Consider the following 22237-nt stretch of genomic DNA (forward strand, 5'->3'; position numbering starts at 1 on the left):
TATTTGTACTAACTTTATATAATATTTTCCTAATTTTATATTTATTTTATTATAATAATTATAAATATTTTTCACTTATTACATCTATTATTAATTAGGTAGACATCCATGTTAACAATATAAAAAATCCTTAATCACCATACATAGTCTATTTTAACTTAGATGCTTTTTGTAATAAAATAAAGTTAAAATTTATTTACATGCAAATAATAAGCCTAATAATTAATTTATAATCCTTCTCATTGTAGCAGTATACTCTTTTGTATTACCAAGACCCCTTCCAAAAAGTGTCACTCATATAAATAAATCATATATTGTTAGTCTAACATTACATCTTTCAAAACACATAATGCAACCTATAATTATTATTTAGCTATTCGGGTCATGGATTGTTCCATTTCAACATACACCCGACCCAATCACAAACGGGTTTGATTTGAAACTCAACCAATATGGATTCATCCACACGCACACCAGATCATAGCCCATAAACCCTTTCAATTGTTCACAAAACTCTGTTTTTCTCACATCACATGCCTCAATGACTTCCACCGCCAGAACCATAGCAGAGCTCCGCCGTGTCGCCGCCACCCGCGGCGGTGTGAGCTCCACCTACTTACTTTCAGTCCGGTCTTTCAGCTCCGCCGCCGCAGCTGCCACTTCTTCTGCGTCTGATTCTCACCCTTCAGCTTCATCTTCTTCTGAATCACAAGGTATGAATTCGTGTTCCTTCATTGGATTCTCAATCTGGGTCGCTCCTATTTTTTGCAATGGTGAATCTCTTTTCATAAAAATCAAAACTTTTTTTAATGCTTATTAATGTGTTTATGTTATTTTTTGGTGTATGAAAGGAAAATCATCTAGATGGTTGTTGTTTCTACCTGGTGCAATCACATTTGGCCTTGGCACTTGGCAGATTTTTAGAAGACAAGAAAAGGTGATACCTTTTTTGGGGGTTTATTAACTTTAAGATTTGTCTTCAGTTTTTGGTATCTGATTTTCAATTTTACTAGTTAATTGTGATCTCTCGTGTGTCTTTTTTGGTTTTGAATTCATAGTAATCATTATACTAGTATTGTTTTTGCAACTAAATGCTGTTAAGTTGTTGAGGAAAGGATGAGGATCAAATAAAGGACTCATTCTATAAGCTTGGTGTTATCTTAAAATGTAAATTGTGATGTGAAGTGCTATTGTAATTCATCCTTTTACGTGTGTATTGATATGGCGTTTGGAATTATTTGAGCTTATGAGAATAAACTGTTTGTCAGAGAAGTTTATGAAAATAAGTTTTTTTAGCTTATTTCAAAAAAGCCCGTTGAAAATAAGCGTTTAATTAAGTAGTTTGCCGACTTTACCCTAACACGCCTTGATTCAAGAACTTTCTGGATTATTTTTCACCAAACTACAGTAGCTGAATATGTGTATCAAGTATTTGTGACTGTCAAGTTTGTGAAATTTTAAATCAATTAGTTGTGCTTGTCATTTTGAATTAGTATTTATATATCTTCTGTCCACTCACTCCCTGAACCCATTGGCATCAAGGAGATTTCTAATCATATGCTCATGTTCTGGATTTTCCTTCTTTTCCGTCTCCGTGGTTATTTGGTTTATAAATAAATGCATAGAATGATATTATAAGGTCTTTATAGCAATAAAAAAAATTATTAGTATTTAGTAGGTAGCATGTATTAGATAATGAATATTTAAGGTAGCAAGTGTTGATTGTGTTCATGTTCGACCTATTTTGTTAGAAATGATTGAAAATAATTCGGTGACCGAGTTTATTTTATACGGACTTTTGTGTTTCCATGTTTAGGTATCAACCATAGATATTAGTTCATTGAAAATTCCTTCTATCTTTCAATGTTACAGATTAAAATGTTGGAATACCGAGAGAAGAGGTTGCAAATGGAACCTCTAAAATTCAGCAGTGCTAATCCATCAATTGAGGAATTAGATTCTCTGGAATTTAGGAAGGTGGTTTGCAAAGGTGTTTTTGATGATAAAAAATCAATCTTTGTGGGACCACGCTCAAGAAGCATTTCAGGAGTTACTGAAAATGGCTACTATGTTATAACACCTCTTATACCAGTTCACAATTATCCTGACAGGTAAAGCACAGGAATAGTAGCTTTATGAACCAAAGTAATACATCAAGTTATTTGAATTTTATTCTGTTATATCGCCTCATAAGTTGTAACTTGTGTTTATTGTTAGACCTTAAGTTTAACCTCATGTAGGTGTAAAACTTTATACAATGTGTGAACATGAATTTTATCTTAATACAACAATCAAGCCTTAGTCTCACTAGATAGAGTCGGATTCATGGATTGAACGACATCATAATCGTTTTGCCTAGAGTTATTTTTGGCCTCTCACTTTTTCTAGGAATTGGACTAACCTCAATTTGATCTACTTTCCTTACTGGGGCTTCTAACGATCTCATCTATACACGTGCAAACCACATAAGGTGCGATTCTACCATATTTTCTACAATAGGAGCTTCCTCGACTTTCTCTCTAATGCATTCGTTCTTAATTCTATCTTGTCTAGTGTGTCCACCCATTCTATGCAACACTCTCATCTATGTTTCAGTAAGTTTATTCTCTTGTTGGCATTTTACTACCCAATATTTAGTCTCATAACATTGTGGGCCTTATAGTTGTGTGGTAAAAGAATTCCTTAAACTTGAATAACACACTTCTATCACATATGAAGTACTCCACCATTTCATCCACTCCACTTGAATTCTATGGTGTACATCTCCCGTTTATTTTAGTCATACAGAATTTTATGTTCAGTTCTTCACAGGTTCATTAGGTTAATTGTGTTGCTTTTTCTAAATTTCTTTCAATGTTTATATATTATGTATTGTTTCTTCCAGTGTGGGTTTTCCAATTTTAGTCAACAGAGGATGGGTTCCCAGAAGTTGGAGAGACAAATTTTTAGAGGATTCACATGATGAACACTTTGCAGATGCACTTCCTTCCCCTTCACAGGCTGATGGAACTAAATCTTGGTGGAAATTTTGGTCTCAAAAATCTATTATTGTTGAGGTTATCTCTGCCCTAGTCATTTTCCCACACCTTGTTCGATGCCCTAAAATTGTATACTCAAACTTAGTTTGATGCAATTTACAGGATCAGGTCCCTTCTGTTTCACCAGTAGAAGTGGTTGGCACGATTCGTGGAAGTGAGAATCCAAGCATATTCGTTCCAGCAAATGATCCTGAGTCTTCCCAGTGGTTCTATGTGGATGTTCCTGGCATCGCCCGTACTTGTGGCCTTCCGGAAGATACCATCTACATTGAAGATATTAATGAAAATGTTAATCCAAGTAAACCTTACCCCATTCCCAAAGATGTCAATACCTTGATTCGAAGTTCGGTCATGCCTCAGGACCATCTAAACTACATGTTGACATGGTGTGCAACTCTCTTTTCTCTCTTTGCATATTGATGTATTTTATAAAATCATTGCTGCATTTTTTGTCAAATTTAAAATTGTTTCTTTGATGTTACTAAAACAAGCTGTAGTGGTACTTTTGGTACCTATCCCAGCTTCACTTTAGGTTGAAGGCATACTATCCACATCCAGTATACAGCTACAAGTTTTTACATAGTTGACAGGCAAGATCATAGGTTGTTTTTTTTGCATAACCAAGGGTATCCCTCGCCCTTTGGGTAAGGTAATCCCTTTCAGAGTTCATGGCTGCTCCTACCGACAAGTACCGCTCCCATAAATCGAACCTTGGCCTAGTATGATACCTAGGCATCCAGTGGGGCCTTACATACTGACGCCTTGTTTGTATCATAGGTTGTTTAATAGTAATTAGTTTGCAGTTAAACTGATACTTCTAATAGTATATGATTGAAATCAACTTAATCAAAATTAGGAATTACTTGTATGTAATTGAGATCCTCCTGATTAATTTAACTTTCATGCTCCCTTTGTTGATTGTAAAGTGATTTTAATTAGGACCTTATCGACTATTGATCTGGGTCTGGAAACTTCAATCATATGCTTTGGCACAATGACACTGCATAAGCATAGAAGATGTGCCATTCAAACTTGCTTTTATTTTCTCCCTATACATATAATGTTGCAGGGAGTTCACTTGTCAATGAAAACTTCAGGCATTATCTTTTGTTTTTCTTGAAAGGAAATCTAGTATCGTAGTTAGATTATTAGGACAATGTTTTTTCCCTTCAACCATAATGGTGGCAATTTCATTATTTTTCTCTACCCTTTTGCTTCTAAATTGAGAATTTCCTCATTAAAATCAAGTTAAACATTAAGAACAAAGGCGGCAAAGGTGAAGAAAGGGTGGTCCAGTGCATGAGGCTCCCACATAGTGAGGTTTGGGACTTCAACCCGTGACCTTATGGTTACTAAGCAGCAACCTTGCCGTTGCGCCAAGCTACCGGTGAAGAAGGCAATGGAAATAACCAGCTTTCTGTTGAATCAATTCTCTTATGATGAGATCTTATTACTGCAAGCTTCTTTGTAACAAAATTTTGTTTATATGTGCACCAGGTATTCTCTTTCTGCAGCAGTTACATTTATGGCTTTCAAGAGGCTAAGACAGAAAATTAAGGGGAGATAGCAAACTCATTACTTCCATGTAGTTTAAATCTACTGACACAATCTCCCTCATTTGGACTTCTTGATATATCTATGTGCTTGGACTTCTTTAAATCTCAATTGTCAAGATTCATTTTCATGCAATTTTAGCTATTCAAGTGAAGTCTTCTCACAAAGCATATACCCTCCTCAAAATCACTCATAGATTGAAAGTGAGATGATAGTTCTACTTCTACATGAATAAATATAAAATGCTTACAAATTTAAGCAACTACAGTTTTCTTTGTAAGAGAATATTTTTTTGGTACTACTACTAAGAGTATTCCTTTACCCTATGGGTAATGAACTAATTTCTTTTCGGGGTGCGTGACTACCTCTCCCAACAAGTATCGCTCTCAGGAATCAAACCGTTGGCTTTTTGGTTATCCTAGGAATTTAGTGAAGCTTGACACCAGGATCTTATTGACTCAATATTTGAACATGCATTTCAATAAATGATGTGAAACACCAGGTGAACTCTTAATGAGAAGCTCTGTAGCTGTTTTTAATGACAAATGGCAATGGTTCTTTTCTCAGTGCTGTATTATTTGCTGTATTGTAAGTCTAATTTTCATATATGAACTTGGAATTATGACCATTTCACTGTTTCTCTGACTGAATTAGAATAAAATGTTCTTAGCTCTTTGTCTTTGCCCATACATTTTCAAGAATATCACCATGTCAAAGAAATATGCTTTATAAACACTTGATACTGAAAATACGTGTTTATCAAATAGAAACTATAGATTGAAAACCATGAATGTATCATATAGAAAAAGTGAGTCTTATCTGAACTATTTGAACATAAAATGTAATTAATATCTACAAATTGCAGACAATGTGACTTAATGTGATTAGGCTACAAAGTAGTTAACAGTAACACTATTTGAACTATGGCTCTTCTATAATTATAAGCATTAAGCAATACAAAGCTTTTATTTTTTGTATAATATAATTAGACATTTATTCTACTAATAACTTTGATTTTATGCATTAATGAAGCATATGATTAAGACCAATCACCTATCCCTAATACCTATGAAATTTTATATGATTACAATGTGGACCACACTATATATAAAGCACATCAAAGGTGGAAATATGAAAAGGCCAATGCATGCTTTTTTGCATGTAAAATCACGGACAAAAAGAATCTTAATCTACATATCACTAACCAACCATCAATTTATTTAAGAAAAAAACCACCAAAAGTAGTTAATTACAATTATATGCTAAAGACAAACTTTAGCCCAAATCCTGTAATAATAATAGTGTAATATATGTGCACTGGTGTAAAGATATAATCAATATATAATATCTATGTGTAAAGATAAACAGTCAATGTATCATTCATTATTTTTACATTGTTAGTGCATACATCTTTTTCCGTAATAATAATCACTTTAGAGAGGATTTTAGGTAAGAATCATCTCACTCTATTGTGTTCTTGAGCCCTTCAAACAAAATAAACACAATTTTTTTTAAAAAAATTATTAGAAAATAGATTAAAAAAAATCAAAAGCTTATGACTAATCATGCACCGCCGCTACATATTCCCGCAAGCGAAACGGGGAACCTATTACATAAGCTTCCTGCCGCCGTATCTCCGTCATCAACGTCCGCCGGAGACGGCGGAAGAACCCTACCATCAGCGAACAGAACCCGACCTCCATTCCTCTGTTGGTGGTCCGCCACCATTCCCTCCAGCTCCGCCGCCGTGCCGTAAAACGCCACATCGCCGGACCGCCGCTCCACTTCCAGAAATTCTCCGAGAGACGCAGGCCTAGCATCTCCATCGCCGTCGTCGTCCCTGCACATTTGCCACCACCTCCGCCGCCGCTCCGCAACCGCTGCTACAGGCTTCTTCCTGGATCCACTTGATCCAGACACGGCGGCGGCGGCGGCGGAACGTGGGTCCCGGTGTTGTGATTGGGCTCTGAATGCAATGGCTGGGAAATTCACTCCCATCAAAGTTCCCAATGTGGTGCTTCTATCATGGAAGAATGATCCAGTAGACTATCGAATAAACAACAAAAACTAAATTAAATTCTGATAAAAATTGAAACTTTGATGAATTTGAAATATTGGGTAGGAAAAAAATAGTTAATTAATGAAGAAAAATGATTTTTTTAAGGATTTTGAGAATTTGGTGTGAATGTGATGATACCAAAAAATGATTTATGACAAAAATGGAAACTTTAAGGAAGTTAAAAACTAGGGCAGAGAAGGATTCAGTTAATTAATGAAAGAAAGAAGGGGAAAATTTTAAAATAGTGATGAAGATGAATGTGATGATGATACCTCAGTGTCAAGATCAGAAGAGGAAATGGAAGAGATTGTGGGAGAAGTTGGTGGTGGAATCAACTCAGTGGCTGGATCTAGCATTGTGTTATGTGGTGATGAGAGAGGAAGGAATGAAACTTTTATTGGGGAGATTTTGAGATAAATGGTGTTTGGTTATGACTTAGTATAAGTTATAAGAATGTGAGTTTATATGCACTAATTATAGTTTGAGTTGGATTGTGTTTGACATGATTATTGAAGACCCAGCTGGGTCATGGGTGTCTAAGGCTTTCAGCTTTGGGACAATGATGTCAAGAACTTCCATGTTGAAGGGTATTTTGTTTTGTGTGTTTTTAACCACATGTATAATTATGTTCTTGGTGATTTTTGTTGAAGAAAAACAAGGATATCCCACATGAATTAATGAGACTTATGTAGGCTTTGGTATGAAGCAAATGTCTTTTTCAATTAAGTGTAGGGTTTGTATCTCTTAAATAGTAGTCATTTTATTATGACTAGTGGAGTTCAATAATTATTCAACTCATCTTACAAGATTTTTCAGTTAATTTTAAGGGTCCTTGGTCGAAGAAGAGATTGAAAGACAAAAATTTCACTATCAACTATAAGAAGTGCAACTAAGATCATAAGATTATTTAGATTTTGTGGAAATACATTTTATGGATACTCATTCAAATATATATTACATATATGTGGAGCTAACTCTATTAGCGGACATTTTTTTCATCCACAATACTCGAACCCGAGACCTTGCTTAAGGAGAATCAAGCATGTACCACTTGAACCAACGCCCGTTGGTAGGGAGACATGTTTAGTTTAACATGTTTGTAAGTCTATATTTAATCATTAATAAATTTGAGTTTTATTTTGATTCCAAAATTTATTTATTTATATATTTAGCTTATAACTATATAATTGTTTTAGAAGAAGATGCTAAAATGAAAATAAAATATAGAATAATGTTTTATTAAAACATGCAGTAGTAGTAGAAGATAAAATATCAAAAACTTATACCTATGGAAATAAAAATGTAGATATAACATCAAAAACTTATATTGATCGAAACAAAATCGTAGGTATAACAACTTAAAACAATGAATTAAAATGTCTTTAGGTATCGATTTTCGAGATATATCTACAGTTTTTAACCTTTACTAACGGTTTTTGGCCATCACTAAAGGTCAAATTTTTTGTAATTGCAAGTTGAAATTCAACTTGCAATTAATGTTTTGATCGTGATTATCTTGTATTTGAATTATATTCTAATGCATCTCAAAGTATTATAAGACAAATTTTTTGGAGGAGAGAATGTTGTAAGGAAAGGAACACTAAAAGAATAAGAAATAAAGCAGAAATGAGATACAGACAAAATATAAAGAAGCCTGATAAAGAGAAAAAAGAAAGATTAAATGAGCTAAGAGAGGAAGAGAAAGAGAAAACATTGATAGGTCTGACAGGAAAAGATTATATTGTTGATCTTGTATTTGAATTATATGTAAATGAAAGGAACATTATAGTTTTATATATAAGGAAAGAATATACATAATTCTGACTCAATAGTAAGAAATCCTCCTATTAATTCTTCAATGATGACAGTCATGACACATAAATAAAATTAAATGAAATTATATATGTTTAATTACATGAATGTCCTTTAGATATATTTTGTATTTATATACTAGTAATGGTACAATAGGGATATATATATATATTTGCTTTTTTTAATGAAAGGCTAATTTAAAGTTATTTCGTTATATAGATTTAGTGAATTACTTCTTACTCTATTAAATATATTAAGATTAGCTAGATATAATAATTAAAACAGTAACATATATTGTAGAATAATTAAAGTTTCAATTGGGTGGGGATAGTCATCTAATGATGCTTGTCAGTTGTAACAAAGCTTAAAAGGTTAAACTCGTGGAAAGCCTACTTTATTTCAATTTTATTTATAAGAGGGGCTTCTAAATTTGCAAACTTGATTGTAAAAGAATTGCACTATATTTTCAGCCTTTTACATTTTTAATGTACCATATAAGTTTGAATTATTCTCATTCTAAAATTTCTAGTTATCTATAATTCTATATTGTCTTCCACTCAAAATGGAATTCTAATAGTCTAATACTATCAAAGTCTCAGTAAATTATAATAAAATGGTGCGTCAAATCTTCAATTTAGGCAAGGCTAGCTTGAAAGTAATTATCACATGATGTAATGTGGCAGCTGAAAATATATATCTTATGAACCAACTAAAAGGTGACTAAAAGCTATTAGCTTTACTTCAAAGGTGGTAGAATTAACTGTGTCACCAGCAAGATAAGTGTTAAAATCTTGCAGTTTTCTGTCATTGGAAAGGCTTTAACTATCCATCATCTATTGTGTGAGTGTTAGAATCTATTTGCGAATCAAATTTTAGAAAGAAATGAAAGAAAGACAATACTTGAAAGTCAGATATACACTTATGAAATGATTCTAAAGTTTTATTTTACCTTCCTTTTCAAAACTCAACTTGCAAACATACCATTAATTTTCACAGCTATGTGTGAGAGATACCGGTCAAAGACCCAAAAAAACCATTAGATATTTGTCTTTCTCATATCATCTCAAGGACACTCTTGTCATTTAACTAGAATAGAGGTAGAGGAGCAAAAGCTTACACCCAAAGAGTTCATGACCCATTTGACCTCATTGTGAGAATGGAAACATGACATTTAAGGTGGTCATGTGTTGTAAATCAAAAGAGAATTGGATAAAGTGTGAAGCAATGATGCCATCATACTCATATCAGATGGTCCTTCCTAGTTAAGCAGTTCAGACTAAACTCGTGGGTTTTGTACTATCTTTAACTTTACAATTCATTTGGGGAGGGTAGTTTCATGTGAAAAGCTTCATGCACCAAGATCACTCATTAATATTGAACGAAAAGTTTGCAAGCTAAGTCACTTCCATGCTTATGTACCTTCACTTCCCCTTACATTTAATGTCACTTATGCAACTAACCTGTGTCAGTATATTTGGTAGAATGGTCCCATGAACATTTGTTTGAGCATAATGTACACCAACTTTCATTCTTCCAGCTTCACAGTATGTATGATGGTAACTTGGTCAGATAAGAAACAATCATTTCGTTAACACTTAACTATGATAAATAAAATAAAAGCCGGCTTCTAATACCCTTCTGGTGTTCATCAAACAGCAGAATTCATTTGACCCTAAACTGAAGGTATACTATATAATGAGATTTGACTACTGGCATATTTTTGCTGTATGAACAAAACCCCAATGTATAATATGATAGTAAAAATTAAAAGTATATTGCACCCTATAGATACTGAGAAAACTTCAAACCTGGCCTGATTAAATAACCATGATTAATGAAATCTACACTGCGGCAAATCATGGATAAAATCATTCCACATTTCAGTTGCAATGGAGTCCCTTAACTGTGAAGCAAGTTCTACTTCTTCAGCATCAAAGGCAAGATCCACTGACTGGGTCTGGGTCTCAACATCTAACTTGGGCTGTACTTCTACCTCTAATGGGGGCAGTGATTCATCCATTGGATATGAAATGCCCTGATCATACATTTTGAAAACCCAATCGTCTGGTTTCTCCCTGCGAATGTAATTGTGTAATGCACATGTTGCCACCACTAACTTCACCTGTGTTTGTAATGGGTATGGAGGAGCATACATCAATATAGGAAATCGTGCTTTTAAAGCACCAAAAGTTCGATCAGTGACACTTCGTAATAATGAGTGCCGTTGATTGAACAGTTCACTTGCATTTTGTGGATGGTAACCACTGGGAAATTCCTTGGAGTGATAGGGAGTAACGGAATACGGAGCAATGAAACCTGGCACGTTTGGGTACTTGTTGTTTACAAGGTAGTATTTACCTGTATATGAAAAGTGCTTTAGTCTAATAATATCTGAAGTAAAAGATATACATACGCACAAATCGAACTTCCACATTTGTACCTAAAGTTTGCATCTAGTTGAAAGTGCAAATTGTCAAGATAACACTTAGCTTCTTATGTTTTGATGAAGACAAAGGATTTAGTGAAAGTTTAAAGATAACTCAACAAATCAACATGCCAAGGACTCAAGAGCTTCATGTCTAAACTAGAGTCTTAGATATGTGTCTTAGTTATTGAGTCTAGGTTAGGTAAACCTAGATGCAAACCTCACAAGTTCTAAAAACTATCATATCATTTACATGAGACTATGCATTAATCATACATGTTATTTGTGCATCTTAGGCATAACATTATGGTAAAAACATGTATAATTGATAAGCATAACATATAGGTAGTTTATCATTTAATCTCTTAGCTGAAAATATGCCTATGCCAGTTAATCGATTAAGCAAGGCGTTAATCGATTAACGTGAAATCATTTATACTCAGTTTCAACAGATAACTGAAAAACAGAATTAAGTTACTCTCGACAGCCCATTAATCGATTAAAAGAGCACTTAATCGATTAACTAGGCGTAAAACAACTTTTCTATATAAACTATGATTTTACACCATGCTTAAAACATTCATTCATTCATTTTTAGAATTGCTAAGTTGCATATTTTCGTGTTCATTGTATGTCATATAAGCAGAGAGAATTGCATGTGAGAATAGTGAAAGCTAGTATCATCCTTAGGGATTAAAATGTCATCCATTGCATGTGATTAAATGTGTTCATCATTCTATCTTTTCTTGCATGATTCTTTCATTTCTTTTAGAGATTTCGTAGGGTAGGAATTATATGTTTCTTCATGATTATGATCTTATACATATTCTTGATAAATTGTGAGATTTGTATAGGATTTATAGTTTGTTCTTAATCGTAATATTTGAGTCATTTTGTGCTTCACATTACTCTGTTTTTTTGTGTTGTTTTTGTAACAAGGAAAGTCGTCTTTTGGTGTCGTACCACCAACGAGATACAAAGAGTCTTCACCAAGACTTGGAGGTCTTGAGTTTAGAACATACTCTTGGCTAGGGCTGAATCGTAGGAAAGGTTTTCCTAGGCGATAAGTGTGGTCAAACCAATGTAGGGGTTCTAGAAATTCAAGAAGGTAGCGTCCAAGGTCTTGTAATTGGAAGTGTATATGGAATATACATTGATTTCAGTTTTAGTGAAGAGCTTGTATGATAGATTGAGCTCGTTCCTTTTGGAAAAAAGGTTCGTGAAGGGTATGGTTGATACTACACTCTTTATCTGTAGATTAGATAATCATGTATTATTAGTTCAAATATATGTTAATGATATAATCTTCGGATCTACTAATAACATTCTTTGTAAAGAATTTTCTGAGATGATGCAGGGTGAATTTGAGATGTCAATGATGAGTGAGCTGACCTTCTTTCTTGGGCTACAAATCAAACAAATGGAAAGTGACATCTTCATTCATCAATCGAAATACTGCAAGGAGTTACTGAAGAAGTTCGACATGGAAAAGTGTAAAGAACCTTCAACACCTATGGCGTCCGCTTGCTATCAAGACAAAGATGAAAAGAGAAAAACAATCGAGGTAACCAAGTATCAATGGATTATCGTCTCATTATTATACTTAACTGCGAGTCGCTCCGATATTATGTTTAGTGTTTGTATGTGTGCTAGATTTCAAGCTTTGCCTAAAGATTCACATTATACTACTGTTAAACACATCATGAGATATTTACAAGGAACAAATAATATGGGATTATGGTATCCTAGGGATGCCTCATTATCCCTGGTAGGATATTCCGATTCCGATTTTACGGGATATAAGTTGGATTGGAAGAGCACTAGTGGGACTTGTCACTTACTAGGCAGTTCCTTAGTTGCATAGCACAATAAAAAGCAAGCGTGTGTTGCTTTGTCCACCGCCGAAGCGGAATACATTGCCATCGGTGTGTGTTGCGCTCAAATCCTATGGATGAAGCAGCAAATTAAGGATTTTGGACTTAATCTAGAAAAGATCCCTATAAAATATGATAATACAAGTGTCATAAACCTATCGAAGAATCCCATTTTGCATTATAGAACCAAACATATAGAAATTAGACATCATTTCTTGCGTGACCATGTAAAAAAAGGCGATTGTATGCTTGAATTTGTTGAAACTACTAAGCAATTACCTGATATTTTCACCAAACCCCTCTCACGAGACATTTTCTATGTTCTTCGAAGAGAACTTGAAATCCTTGATGAAAATTATCTTGATTAAAATTGTATAAAACTTTATTATGTGTTTCGCATGATTAATGTCTTGTATGCTTCAAAATGTATATTTGTTGTGAATGCATTATATTCTTATTATGACTCATGATCTTGTATGATAAGTTATAAATGTATATGCGTTTGAGTAAAAATTGCTTGATATATGTTAGAAATCTATGCAGCTTTTAAAACCCAAAAACCTCTTGTTTATACAAATCTGATGTCAGTTAATCGATTAACTATAATTCTTAATCGATTAAAATGAGTTCCAATAGCAACCATTTTATTTTTCACTAAATTTAATCGACTAACGTTCTATTTTAATCGATTACCTGGGCTCATTTTTCTGAAAATCTGGAATTTTAACTATGATTAATCGATTAAACACATCTCTTAATCAATTAACGTCATCAAATAAATTAGAAACATTAGCGTTTTTGCCATTTTTTTTCAAAGCCTCTCTTCCTCCTTTTCTCTCAAAATCTCAAAAGCAACAGCAAAAATTCAAATCTTAGCTTAAAAGAAGAATTAAACCTTCACCTATACTCATATTACACCCAATTTCATCCCACTTCCTCTCAAATCCCCCAAGAAAATCTCATTCCCAATTCTAAACCCTAAGCTTTAGGTTCCCTCCCTTATCCTTCTTCTCCTCTCATACACTCACGGTTTTCGAAGAGATTCAAGACAAGTGCTCATCGCACTCGTAGGCCTCCTACTGCTTCATCTTCGAATCCGAGTGTGAGGCACCACCGTGGAGATCCCTACTACTCTCTCATACTTCAGAAGACTCGGTTGTCAAAGTTTCAGGGAAGGAAATCAACCTACATAAGGTATGCTGATCTAACCTGGATGGCGGAACAAAATTTGAAGTTTTCGCAAGGTATGCAAGCTCAGTGAGCTGTGATGTTCTTGGAATTAAAGGATAATCTGTACCCCGCTTTAATTAGGGAATTTTACGTCAACTTCGATATAAGGATGGCAAGTATTTGTCTATGGTTTCGGAAAATTTATTTGAGATGGATAATGATATTTTTATGAACGTGGGTGGCTTATCCACTAATGGTGCTAGCCTAGGTGATTGTGAATGATTTAAGAATTTTGATGCTGCTGAGGTTTACATTTCATGTCTGAGAAGTCCTCATCTGTATATTCAGGGAGAACTAACAAAAGCTGGTTCATTATCTGTAGAGAATAGATTGCTTCACTATCTGATTGCTTACATTTTAGTTCAGAGAAACACCAATCATGCACAACCTACTGTTAAAGATCTGAAATTCATGTATGTTGTGAAGGAAAATATCATAATTAATTGGTCTGAGGAGATCCTGAAGGTCATGTATAATGTTTCTACCTCACAATCCAAGTTGTTGCCCTATAGTATATTCATATCGAGAATCATTGATTATCTATACATTGACGTATTTGACACCATCATCACATAGACTTTTGATAAAGATCACCTTCTTGGTGAAAGCCTAATCCATAAGATGAGTATCTACAAGTATGGAAATATTTGGCAATACCAAGAGGATTACACTACCGCAGATTTAGATCTATCTGATGATAAGGATCAGGCTAGACCAGATCAGCCTAATGTAGGAACTCAGGGGGAGCCAACTGGAAACGCGCCGCAGGAACCATCCTTTGGATTAGCTCAGCTGGATGCCATGGAGCAAAGGCTGAATAATAGAATGAATCTACATTTTCAGTCTCTGAAGGACTCCTACCATATAGATTTGGAGCAATTTGAGGAACGTCAGGTTGCCTACATTGATAACCATTATCAGGATATGAGGAACTTTGTTTAGAACACTGCTGAGGCACAAAATGAGAGATTTTGTGCAGAATTTGAGAAGCTGAGATTACTCATCCAGGGTGAAAGTAGTCTGACCGTACCTGATGACAGAGATCCTCCTCTGCATCCCTAGATTAGAAGTCCTTAGACCTTAGGTTGCCTTAGGTTTAGTTCTTCTATATGGCTAATTTACAGGATTTATACTACTTTGTACTTTTGAGACATATTTTCTCTTATGCTTTTTGGGTTGTAACTCTAACTATATACTTTTGCTAAACTATTATGACTTGATATGTATGTCATTTGAATTTAAATCGTTACTATTTTAGTTTTGATTTGCTTACATAACATGCTTATTTATGTCAAATATAGTATGAATACATGTTTAATGGTTCTTGATCATATTTGGTTACATGTATCTCTTATGTTTGATTGAGCCTGCTGTTTGAATGTTATAATATAAATGTTTGATCATTCCATGCTTGAGTAGTTTTTGTATAACCTTCCATGTCATTAAATCTGTCCAATTACTGTATTATGTTGTTTTAATCGATTAACTAATTGTCTTAATTGATTAAATGCTAATCAATATGCGCATGTGTTCAATTTTTCCATCAACTGGTTGATTAATTACATTCCCAATATTAATTGATTAATTATAGTTTGAGTTCACAATATATCTCTTCTTACTTTTAACCAAAATTCATTTAGTTTATCTTTTTGATAATGTCAAAAGAGAGAGAAAGGTTGCTTTGTTGTTTGATGTGTGCAGGTTGTAAATAAAATTCAGCTTTTGTTGTCTAAGCTATTCGCTTTAACTTTGAAATCAACAACCATGCATCCTATGACCATATTCAAACTATGCATCAAAACAAAAAAAAATTGGTGTTGAGTTTGTCATCATAAAAAATGGGAGATTGAAAGTGCAAAGTGTCAAGATAGCACTTAGTTTGCCTATGTTTTGATGAAGATAAAAGATTTAGTGAAAACTTAAAGATAACTCAACAAATCAACATGCTTCATGTCTAAACTAGAGTCTCAGATATGTGTCTCAGTTATTGAGTACATGTTAGGTAAACTTAGATGCAAATCTCACAAGTTCTAAAAACTATCATATGATTTACATGAGACATGTCAACTAGATTATTATATGTTCATACATTAATCATACACGTTATTTGTGCATCTTAGGCATAACATAATGATAAAAACATGTATCGTTGATAAGCATAACATATAGGTAGTTTACCATTTAATCTCTTAACTGAAAACATGCTAGTTAATCAATTAAGCAAGGCGTTAATCGATTAACGTGAAATCATTTTTAATCAGTTTCAACAGATAACTGAAAAACAGAATTCAGTTACTCTCAACAGCCCGTTAATTGATTAAAAGGGGACTTAATCGATTAACTAGGTGTAAAACAGTTTTTCTATATAAACTATGATTTTACACCATGTTTAAAACATTCATTCATTCATTTTTAGAATTGCTAAGTTGCATATTTTCATGCTCATTGTATGTCATATAGGCAGAGAGAATTGCATGTGAGAATAGTGAGAGATAATATCATCCTTAGGGATTAAAATATCATTCATTGCATGTGATTAAATATATTCATTATTCTATCTTTTCTTGCATGATTCTTTCATTTCTTTTAGAGATTTTGTAGGATAGAAATTACATGTTTCTTCATGATTCTGATCTTATACATATTCTTGATAAATTGTGAGATTTGTATGGGGTTTATAATTTGTTCTTAATTGTAATATTTGAGCCATTTTGTGCTCACATTACTCTATTTTTTATGTTGTTTTTGTAACAACGAAAGTCGTCTCTTGGTGTCGTACCACCAACGAAATACAGAGAGTCTTCACCAAGACTTGGAGATCTTAAGTTTAGAACATACTCTTGGCTAGGGCTGGATCGTAGGAAAGGTTTTCCTAGGCGATAAGTGTGGTCAAACCAAGGTAGGGGTTCTAGGAATTCAAGAAGGTAGCATCCAAGGTCTTGTATCGATTAACGGGGTGATGTTCACTGCGACTTAATCGATTGAGGCAGTTCTTTAATCGATTAACGGGGTGATTTTCCAGAATAGGGCTTTGGTGCGAATAGCGGTATTTAGGAATCGCGACACCTATTCAACCCCTTCTAGATGTATTCTGTCATTGATATCTAACACTAGTCATCGACTTTCCTGTTTGTCACATATTTTAGAGGACTTCTCTGAAGTGAGAGTCTCACTTTAGAGGGTAAAGTGAGTGAATCTATAAATTAAAAGAAATTAATGATTCACATGAGCTCCAATATCACCTCTGTTAGAAATGAACAACCACTGCTAAACAGAAGAGCTTTGCCCTGGATAAGTTCAGTAACTAACAATGAGAGAAATGGATTCATCGAAGGTGTGAGATATGGACTAAAGAAGCTTGAGGGAGAGATATTAAGAGTGTAACTGGGGAATCGAGTAGAAACTATTAAGTTTAAAGGTCGGTGAGTTGGCAGGATTGATGTCTAGTATTTCCAATTTCTTTATGGGGGCTTGCCATCTCACTTGTTGGGAAGAATTTGGAAGCTGCAGTTCAAAGTTCAAACAGTGCAGGAAGATAGAGAAGGAATAGAGAGGAAGCTGAAGAAAGACTTTCATGCGCTGATGAGAAATTAATGAACAAACTAAGAGCAATTTCATAACAATGAACTGAACAACATTTTTTCAGAGTAGGAAATGTTTTTTTTGTCAACGGTCAGCTTCTAGTGGATGATGAAAGTACCACATAGGCAACATTAAATCAATTTTCATAATTTCATAAACTACTTAATGGAGTTAGCCAACAGGAAAACATAACAACTTTAGTCTTGTTAAGGGACTTCAAACAAATAAAACTTTTGGTACAAAATTGAAACTTGTTTAAATTTGAAGGATATAAACTTTGGTTCCGACCAAGCATGAAAATAAAAATGCTTTAACTTCTTAGAACTAGAGTTTAAAAGTTGACTTGGTCAATTGTAAGTGACAGAATTCAAGGTATTACTACCCGGACAAAACTTAGGTACAGTAACTTAGGTACAAATGATATTGGTTGCAATTATAATTAGACATATGTAATTTTTTTTATCTCATCACTAATGATATTTAACAGTGTTAAGTCTAAACTGTTATCCCTCTGCCAATCTCACTTTCACTATAACTCGCCCATTCCCTTACTCCAAATTTTACTGACAGAACACTATTGTAAATTCCTATGATTTTTTTTCATTCATGAGTAACTCTTTCATTCATTCATGTGTTTTCTCTCTTAGTTTTTCTTTCCCATTATGTCTGTGTTTTCACCTTTATTCATTAAGAAGTTTCTATTTTACTTCTTTTCCATTTTTAGTGTTCTTTTGCTTCTTTCCCTTATTAATAGAACAAATCATATGCCCAAATTGCAGCTCCTCAAGATAACACAAAATTTTGCAAGTTTGTATTCAACATCGTCAAAATTTTATTCAAGTTTACAGCAAATACTCACAACCCAACATATAATTCAACCTCAAATACTCACAATCAACAAGTTCCCAGAGAATCTCCAATTTCAATACAAGCAGTAAACCCTAACCCCCAAATATCAGACATCAAGAATAAGGGGAAAAACAAAACCAGAATAATGATAAAAAGGAAGCAAAATGGCAACTACCTTGTGCAAATGCAATAGAGAAAAAAAACGCGAGACACAAATGAGAAGGAAAACTAGTAGAAGAAATGAGAAGAGAGATAAAAGTTGAGACTTACAGTGAAAGTGGGACAAAGAGCTACAATGAAAGTAAGAAAAAAGCGCGAGACACAAATAAGGGAATGAGAGAGTTTGAAAGTGGGACTGAGAAGAGGATAACAGTGAGACTTAACAGTGTTAAATATCATTAGTGGTGATATAAAAAATATTACACATATCTAATTATAATTGGCAACCAGTACGATTTGTACCTAAGGTACTGTAACTAAGCTTTGTCCTTACTACCCAAATCATAAATTCATTTCACAGATAAAAATTACCTTCAGGGACCTGCAACTTATTCCGTCTCATGATTGCTGAATTAAAAACCTGTGAATCTGTAGCGGATCCTTCCCAACCAGCCAAAACATAATGGAACCTGAGGTCAAACGAGCAGGCTGCCAGAGTATGTTGTGAAAGTAAACCATTCTTATTGCGGAAAGGTCCTTGCTCATCTACACCAACCGTCACTGGTGTGTATATACCATCAACAGCTCCCACGCAATCCTATTATATAATATTCAATAACTGAGATAAAAAACCTTAAAAAAGGTACCAATCAAACACGTTTCCAGAAATCTTACTTTAAAATATGGATAGAATCTAGGATCCTTAGAGATTTCTGAAGGAACGTCAGAGCCAGGAGGCTGAAATAAATCCAGCGAAATTGACATTATTGCATTCAAAACATTGTTAAAGTGTCGACTAATAGTTTCTCCAGAATAACGGAATAACTCCTGAACAGCCCTAGTCCGAAGATTATGTCCAATGATGAACAAAAATATGGCCAGTTGCTCCTCAATTTTGATTCGATTTGTGTGATGTAACAAACCCTTGGCTTGCAAAGTATCACACAACTTGTAAAATATATGCTTATCCATGCGGAAATTTTCCAGGCATCGTTCATTTTCACCATTAAGTACTCCATCTACAAATTTCACACCATCAGATGCTAAACGACTCAGTTCCTTAGGCACATGATTCCCACACACTTCAGTTTCATCCTCATCAGAACTCTCCATTAAGGAACTAGGACTGCTTTCAACAGACATATGTCAGTGAAGAGAAATATGAAAGTAGTTCTACCACGAAAATATAAATCAATAAAAGGTCATTTATCCTTTTTATGACTCCCTCCCCCTCTCTGTTAAAACGCGTGGGACTAAAAACTAAAAAGCAGGGGCAGGTTTCGTTTAAGAAAACATTTCTTGTTTTCACTTTCTGTTTTGTTAATAATTACAAGTATGCCACACTGTTTTCATTTTATTTCTTGTTTTCAGATATTTATATAGGAAACACCAAAACATTGAAAACATTTATTTGTCTTCACTATTTCTTGTACCAGTCGCTGAAAACAGAAAACATAAGGAGGAAAAAAGTGGCATACGTGTAATCATTGATGAAAGATAAAAATGTTTTTTCAAACCAAACCATTTTGGACTGAAATATGAAGATATTAGACAGAAATCACAGACTCCTTCATAACAGTTACATACAAACCACTTTCACACCGAAGAGCATTTTTCTGCTAATGAACAAATTATGTTGAACACAAAAACGAGTGTGTGCATGTGTTGGACTGAGATACTTAAATATATGCGGAAATCACTTTGGACTCCAACTAATCCGAATTGAGCTGGGAAGACACATTTGTGAGGGAAACTCCACTTGTGCCTATTTTTTGCATTGACAAGACCTCGCTTTAGGATAACCGAGTTCGTAGCCACTCGGAAAGACACAGCTAGTTGTGTGCGTCCCTTTTATTCTGTTGAAACTGCCACTATTCCCAAACAAATTTCTTTCCTTCTCTCTACTATTACTTATTTTGTACCGCGGAATCAAGTTGACATTAATTAATTACTCAATAGAACAAACTGGTATGAAACAACATTGAAAAATCTAGAATGACACATGTCACATTCAGCAGGCGTTAGTAGCGTCATCACTAGGGACTAAAACCAAAATTTTCAAACAAATATAGCGACTAAAAACAAAATTCGGTAAGACCATTTAAACCTAGAAAACATTTCTTCAAAATAAGTTCATTTCACACAACAACCACACATGATAGTAAAGTAAATAAACACCATCATCATCAAAATACACACATTACAAACAATATCACCGTCACCCTCTACACATAAAAGGGATTATATAATGCAGTAACAAAATGCAAAATCATTCATCTTACAAAATGCAAAGGATCACAACGAATTACATCTTAAAGGATCAATTAATTCACCAAAAAAATGAAAAAAACTACAATTTCATTTAGATATTGAACTAATTCTCAGGTTATGAAAAATACATAGAAAGAAACATGAATTCAAAACACTACATTGATTTTGTTGTTTTGAAATGAAGCGAGAAAACTGAATAGAGTGGTTAAAGAGTTAGAAGGGTTTTTATTCTCTAACCTGAGTGACAAGTGAGAACAGTGGCGAGAAGCGAGTTCGTGCAGTGTTGAAGAAGCGATGCCTATACACAGAGATTGAAAGACTTATATATTTGTGTATTGTTATTCATTTTTTATTAAGTTCAGTTTAAGGGTTAATGACCAACCTGGTGTTGGTATAGCCTTGGATGGTTCGATTCTTGGGAGCACACATATTAGAAGGGCAGTCATAAATTCAAAAGAAAATTGTTTTTTAATATTATTGGTAGTACTAAAAAAAAGTTTAAGAATTAATGTTATGTCGTTAAATGAAGAATAAATAATATGTGGTAAATATAAATTTTTTACATTATCTAAATTGTTTCCTCCATTTGAAATTTTTTACGCAATTTTGTTTACCAAAACTTTAGGTTGGTCTTTTTACATAATAAAATCCTCATATCTGCCAGACATTAGAGATCAGGACTTTATTTTTATATTGATTATGATTGTATTTTCAAGTACGTATTAATACATTGTAAAAGTTACATATTGTATAAAAACTAGTAACTTAACCATGACGTGGCGGTATTCTTTTGTCTCATGGCCGAGAATACAACACAAGTTAATCAAACCTAGATGATAGAGAAACGAAAAATGGAACTTGTCCAAATTAATTAGATTCCTACCTTGTTGTAAAGTTGAACCCTTGAAAATAATTGATGGACTTTGTCCAATTTTCCCTCCATACTATTGGCAATCCTTTAGTATGTTGTGCCTGAAAGATAAAATATGTTAAATTAGAAAATGAAACTTTAAAGTGATTATGAAGACATATTATATGTGATCATGTTCTCAAAAATAAATCAAAGATACCACTTATCTATGATATAGAAACTTTTAGGTTAACCTGGGTCATGTTCTTCCTCGTGCTTTTGTAACGTCCAGTACATGTTGCTATTGTAGGTATGCACCAGAAATCACAACCAAATCTTGTAAATGACACTAAAGAAAGGGAATAAAGAAAAATGAAGATAGTGGCTTGCATTACAAAGGTCGTTTTGGTTGTTTCCTGTGTGAATCTTGACAATAACCTTGATGTCAAATAGACCATGTAAGAAAGTTAATACTAATAGTATGAGCACAATTATATTGTTTTGTTGTCACTGATGCATTTTCCACAAATAGAT

At 33.9% G+C, this 22237-nt stretch overlaps 3 protein-coding genes across 7 annotated transcripts; 1 reads left to right on the plus strand and 2 right to left on the minus strand.

Moving 5' to 3' along the window:
- LOC109343070 (surfeit locus protein 1) lies at positions 426 to 4827 on the plus strand. Of its 2 annotated transcripts, XM_019581198.1 has the most exons (7): positions 426 to 713; positions 852 to 937; positions 1873 to 2111; positions 2885 to 3056; positions 3141 to 3424; positions 4536 to 4625; positions 4686 to 4827. In XM_019581198.1, exons 1-6 carry the CDS (start codon positions 542 to 544, stop codon positions 4603 to 4605), a joined length of 1023 nt encoding a protein of 340 aa, XP_019436743.1. In that variant the 5' UTR covers positions 426 to 541; the 3' UTR covers positions 4606 to 4625; positions 4686 to 4827. The 2 variants fall into 2 exon arrangements, with proteins under 2 accessions (XP_019436743.1, XP_019436742.1); XM_019581197.1 differs by having other exon boundaries at positions 4536 to 4827.
- LOC109343071 (uncharacterized protein At3g17950) lies at positions 6081 to 7141 on the minus strand. Its single transcript, XM_019581199.1, has 2 exons — positions 6924 to 7141; positions 6081 to 6638 (listed from the first exon to the last, which is right to left on the minus strand). The coding sequence occupies exons 1-2, from the start codon at positions 7005 to 7007 to the stop codon at positions 6156 to 6158; spliced, it is 567 nt and encodes a 188-aa protein (XP_019436744.1). The 5' UTR covers positions 7008 to 7141; the 3' UTR covers positions 6081 to 6155.
- On the minus strand, positions 10125 to 21623 carry LOC109343073. 4 transcript variants are annotated; one of them, XM_019581203.1, is made up of 4 exons: positions 21619 to 21623; positions 19258 to 19708; positions 18955 to 19180; positions 10125 to 10821 (listed from the first exon to the last, which is right to left on the minus strand). In XM_019581203.1, exons 2-4 carry the CDS (start codon positions 19693 to 19695, stop codon positions 10295 to 10297), a joined length of 1191 nt encoding a protein of 396 aa, XP_019436748.1. In that variant the 5' UTR covers positions 19696 to 19708; positions 21619 to 21623; the 3' UTR covers positions 10125 to 10294. The 4 variants fall into 4 exon arrangements, with proteins under 4 accessions (XP_019436748.1, XP_019436746.1, XP_019436747.1 ...); XM_019581201.1 differs by lacking the exon at positions 21619 to 21623 and adding an exon at positions 21091 to 21171; XM_019581202.1 differs by lacking the exon at positions 21619 to 21623 and adding an exon at positions 21012 to 21043.

Source organism: Lupinus angustifolius, chromosome LG03, assembly GCF_001865875.1.
Source record: "Lupinus angustifolius cultivar Tanjil chromosome LG03, LupAngTanjil_v1.0, whole genome shotgun sequence".
Classification (NCBI taxonomy): domain Eukaryota; kingdom Viridiplantae; phylum Streptophyta; class Magnoliopsida; order Fabales; family Fabaceae; genus Lupinus; species Lupinus angustifolius.

Coding starts and splice junctions, on each gene's coding strand:
- LOC109343070 (XM_019581197.1), top strand. CDS start 542: ATGACTTCCACCGCCAGAACCATAGCAGAGCTCCGCCGTGTCGCCGCC. Junction 714..851: donor ATCTTCTTCTGAATCACAAG/GTATGAATTCGT, acceptor GGTGTATGAAAG/GAAAATCATCTAGATGGTTG. Junction 3,057..3,140: donor AAAAATCTATTATTGTTGAG/GTTATCTCTGCC, acceptor TGCAATTTACAG/GATCAGGTCCCTTCTGTTTC.
- LOC109343071 (XM_019581199.1), bottom strand. CDS start 7,007: ATGCTAGATCCAGCCACTGAGTTGATTCCACCACCAACTTCTCCCACA. Junction 6,639..6,923: donor CTTCTGATCTTGACACTGAG/GTATCATCATCA, acceptor TTTATTCGATAG/TCTACTGGATCATTCTTCCA.
- LOC109343073 (XM_019581200.1), bottom strand. CDS start 19,725: ATGTCTGTTGAAAGCAGTCCTAGTTCCTTAATGGAGAGTTCTGATGAG. Junction 19,181..19,257: donor GATTCTATCCATATTTTAAA/GTAAGATTTCTG, acceptor ATTATATAATAG/GATTGCGTGGGAGCTGTTGA. Junction 10,822..18,954: donor TAAGTTGCAGGTCCCTGAAG/GTAATTTTTATC, acceptor TTTCATATACAG/GTAAATACTACCTTGTAAAC.